This window comes from Hyperolius riggenbachi, chromosome 7 (genome assembly GCF_040937935.1).
Source record: "Hyperolius riggenbachi isolate aHypRig1 chromosome 7, aHypRig1.pri, whole genome shotgun sequence".
Lineage (NCBI taxonomy): Eukaryota > Metazoa > Chordata > Amphibia > Anura > Hyperoliidae > Hyperolius > Hyperolius riggenbachi.
In genome coordinates, this window is record NC_090652.1 from 69,886,986 (window position 1) to 69,892,063 (window position 5,078).

Genomic DNA, 5,078 nt, shown 5'->3' on the forward strand with positions numbered 1-5,078 from the left:
CATACTTGAGAAATGACGCTGATGTATGATCGGTACTTGTCAAGAATGCATAACACTGTACCGGCCTCGGTTGCTGTGCACATCTGGGCAGGAGCGAGAAATTACAGGGAGCGCGAGTGGCCAGAGCATGCGCTGCTTCTTTGTCCTCTGTGCGACTGGCTGCAGTCAGAGCCACAGACAGGTGGCAGGGCAGTGCAATGGAGAGAAGCCCATCCAAAACAGAGAACAGGTAAGTAGCAAACATCCTGTCAAGACTCACTTTGGATGTTCTGTTGTAATTACAGTGGACCTGAACTCAGAACTTCCTCTCTGCTCTAAAAGATACGCAACAACAACCTTTCAATAAAAACATTTTTGTTACAGCTGATACAAATCCTGCAATAAATCTGCAGTGTGTCTACTTCCTGCTTTTATGGAAGCAGACATATTTTTTAGCATCCTGTGCTTTCAAATGAGCTTAGCTGTTGTGGCAGTCAGGTGACACAGTGTAGAGATCAAATTACAACTTGTGACACAGAGGAGGGGGAATTAGACAGGCTCTCTAAATACATAAATGGTACATTTCTCTGTTTTCCTTCTGTCCTGTGCAAGAGTTCAGCTCCACTTTAAAGCATCTGAATGACATATATTTATATTTGCTGAAAAATCTATGCATCTCTTTTGAATGCTGAATGTACATATGGTGGTGTGCGCTAACATATTGGCAGTATACGGGAACAAAGTCTGAAGAAGGCTTATTTAAATTGCCTTTAAAACGTTTTTTTAGGGTAAATGAGACATGTAGCATCATGTTTTTTTAATGATGTGGGGACTTAAAATCCCTCTTTCTCTCTGATGGGAAATCCGAGTTTGCTTGGATAGTGCTATTCAGATTTTAAAAAAATATCCGAATTGCTATTCAAAGTTCGGAGAGTGGAAAAAGTTCAGATTATCTGGGTAGTTCGGATACCCAAATATTGGATGAGCACCACTGCTCAGGTGTATTTAAAATAACAGTTTAGCAATGAAAGGGAAGAAAACAGCATTTTTTATCCTGCAGTCTCATAGATGGTAGGAGCTGCAGGACAGAAAATGAGTCAGGAAAGAGTTAACTAAGGAAGAGAAGCGACCAGTGCTACTAGGAAAAAAAAAAAGAAAGACCGTCATAAATTACGATTAGATAAATTAACAGCTGCTGGGGTCAAAGCTGTAAAAGAGGTGAAGAAACTGCAGAGCTCTCTGATGTTTGGGAATGCCTACATTAAAACTCAGCGGAACTTAGTTCTATCTGCTTTGTAATGTAATTCTCTGGTATTTCTCACATCGATCTGTAAGTCTATCATTCAAAGAAAGGAATGGATTATCAGGAGACCGTTATGATTGATCCTGATTGTTTTAACACATCAGGAAGTGAGAGAGAGATGCAGGGATTGGGGAACTCTGGAATTCAGCTATTAGTGCAGAGCAGGGTGCTGGATGGCTGCGCTGCGGGACCAGAAGAGATGATTTACTTTGACATATGACCTCTTCTCTCTCCAAGTCATGCCGCCCTTCTTATCTTATCTAATTTTATCGCCCTAGGCCGTGGCCTTTCTGGCCTTTCCAGAAATCCGGCCCTGGTCCCGATTTCACTCGCTGTTACCCCCATGCATCCGATCGACCATAACAGCCTGACATCTTGCAGCGTGTCTCATTGACATGCTTAGCCTGAAATTGGTCACATGGTCAATCATGCATGCACCTGGCGGTATCACTTTTAATACGATTCGATAATAATAATAATCAAATCTGATGGTCCATCGGCCACCAAGTTGATAAATGAATATGGGTACCTTATGGATGTGCCCCAGATAGCAGTATTGCTTAGGTAGCTATTGATCTTCCTCCCTTCCCCTGATAGCAGCATCAGGTGCCCTGTTTTCCTCCCCTCCCAGATAGTAGCATTTGGTGCTCATTATGCACATACTGTAGTGTATATTTTATGATAAGCACATACAGTATATACATAGGAGCCGCTATATGTGCAACAAACACATTACATACATGGTGTAAAGGCAAATACAAGTAAAACCAAGAATAGAGCCATGTCTGACTGGTGGTCACCTACAACACACACCTGGAAATTTTAAGAAAGATTGCAAAATAACGTCATCCTGTTTGGATCAGAGACTGGGAAAGATATTCCCTGAACCTCCCCTCCTGGCATATTGACAGCCACCAAATCGTAAACAGATGATTGTCAGTTCTTTGAATAGGCCACAACAGAATGGAACATTCCCCTGCTGACAGAAAAGGCATGAGACCTGCAAACACAACCATTCCACTGACAGTATACCAATATCAGGTAAACAACAGGAATACAAAGTACAAGGCACCTTTTTCCTGTGATTCCTCTAATCTGGTATATATGAATATGTATGCAAAATACCACAAAGAAATTGATGTAGAACGAGACAAACTCGTTGTGAGTGTATGAACCAGCACAGAAACAAGAAAACAAGAAAAAAATACACTGACCTCAGTAAACAGGAATCAAGTCTGAGGAAGGCTTTATAGCCAAAAGCTTACTTTTCTTCTAAGTTAGCCAATATATGGTATCATCCTGAGTCAAAACTTCTTTCACATGGTGAAATATTACCAGGGTTTTATAAAACAACATTATTGTCGTCATCATCATCAGCAGGTCATAAAGTTCATATAGATTAATAATAATAATAATAATTATTATTATTATTATTATTAGTATTATTATTAGTATATGAAAAGTAAAATTACATGGCTGCTTTCAAGAATTTTAAGTTTTTTACTGTTTAAAACTGTGGAGCACCTAAATGTTTTGATGAGCAATTTACATACTTGCAAAAACTTTTTTCAAATAAGCAAGTATTGTTTTTTCTTATAAACTCATTAGTCATGGCTAACTTTGCCTAAGTAATGTGAATTGCGTGCTGAGTGCAAATGTCAAGTTCTAGAGTTGCTTTCACAGTTGCCATACTGAACATAATCTGCTTCCATGTAAGTTAGTCAGAAAGTCCAGCAGAAGGCAACAAGTCTGGATGCTGTAAGGTCCACAAACATCAATGAGTTCTGCACAAATCCTATAGTTCTGCATCCCTGAATCCTCAACCACAAAGACAAAGGTGTCACTTCCGGTAGTTCTTGCCTTTTATCATCTATATTGTTTTGTAAGTTGAGCAGTGACTTACGGAGCCAAAAAGCCTTGGAGGACGGTTATGCTTTAGCCTTATATTTCTGGAATCCTTCATCGGAATTGTCACTAATTCCTTCATTATCTTCATGATCCCCTTCAGTTATTTCAAATACCATATATATCATTAGGGTTTTATAAATGAACCCCATTATCATCATCAACCGCAGGTAATAAAGATTACAAATAAAATTAAGATTAATAATATAAAACAATAATAATAATAACTAAATAATAAAGTTATTTGAAAAAGAAAATAGCATGGCTACTTCTAACAATTTTTAAGTGTCTCTTCAAAGCTGTTGAGCACCTGCAAAGTGTTTTGATGAGCAATTTACATACTTGCAAAAACTTTTACAAATCAGCAAGTATTGTTTTTCTTTTAAAGTCATTAGTCATAGCTAACTTTGCCTAAGTAATGTGACTTGCGAGCTCTGCACACATGCCCGGCTCTAGAGTTCCTTTCACAGTTGCCATACTGAACATAATCTGCTTCCATGTAAATTAGTCAGAAAGTCCAGCAGATGTGTTCTGCACAAATCCTTCTATAGTTCTGTATCAATGAATCCTAAACCATAAAGACATAGGTATCACTTACGGTAGTTCTTGCGTTTAATCTTTCAGCATCTATTTTGTTTTTGAGGTGAGCAGTGACTTATGGAGCCAAAAAGCCTCGGAGGACTGTTATGCTTTGCACTTATATCTCTGGAATCCTTCATCGGAATTGTCACTAATTCCTTCATTATCTTCATGATCCTCTTCAGTTATTTCAAATATCACAAAGTGAGCAGTACTGACAAAATTATTGTCGGCCTGAGCATCTCCAATACATTCTTTGCCTGTATAGCTTATGTCGATATTATGATATATTACTTTTGGCCTGTTGTTTTTGTGACATCAAACATTGTTCCTGCTGTCTTCACTTGCATCATGTTTAACCTCACAACATCATCTTGGCTGACAGCTTCCCTCAGCTTTTTCTATTTTGTTAAGATCAAGAACTACAGCTTGAGTTTCTTCTCCTGGCTGAGGAACAATATTAATTCTCTTGTGCCATGGATGATCCTCACCTCCGTTGGGTTGGCCTTTCTTAGCGCCTTCCTCAATATAATACAGTTTACTCTTATGGACAGAGATTCCCAGAACTTAATGACCATCCATGTTGGGAACACATCATGGTCTTTTCATTCTACTGGGGTGTTTCCTGAGAACCTTTATATCTCCTTCATTAGTTGTATCGTACCATTTATGATCAGTGTGATGGCCACAGGTTCTGCAACCTGGTCATTAAACCTTCACAGATTGAAAATGCTGAGGAAAAACACTGTTTTATCCAGTAATGGCAACATGCAGAAATATTCCTACACCATACGAATCATGATACGCCTGGTCATTTTTTATGGTTTCTTCTACACCATCATGTTTCTTTTTTATTTTAATATTTACCCACTGGCTAGTGCTGGATTTTGGGCTTTCCTGGTTATAATGTGCTCATATAGTCCAACCCAATCTATTCTTCTCTGTCTAGCCACTATAAAGCTAAGGAAAGCTTGCAGAAAGATATTCCATTGCAGTGCTGAGTCTATCGAAGAAAGTGAAAGCAGAGAGGATTGAATTGTATATCTTCTGTTTGTTCTTCTCTTACAGAAATTATAGCTATGCTTGCTTGATATGTGTGATCCGTACAGCCACATAGTTTGCAGTCAAAACAACATACATGGTAATGGGCACCGTCCCTTTCTATACATCCACATGGCATTATTCTTTGCTTTCCATGACACATAAAGGGGTGAGCACCATGCCACCAATCTGTACTCTGTACATACCAGGGTCCATATGCAATTAACTTCATCTCCTGAGTTTTTCCCCTAGGTTATATTTTCACACCTTG

General features: G+C 38.8%; 1 protein-coding gene across 1 annotated transcript; it reads left to right on the top strand.

The window, feature by feature from the left end:
- The first annotated feature begins 3,844 nt into the window (after window positions 1-3,844).
- LOC137526052 (taste receptor type 2 member 8-like) lies at window positions 3,845-4,801 on the top strand. The gene has a single exon (XM_068247264.1). It carries the CDS (start codon window positions 3,845-3,847, stop codon window positions 4,799-4,801), a length of 957 nt encoding a protein of 318 aa, XP_068103365.1.
- Window positions 4,802-5,078: the final 277 nt, after the last annotated feature.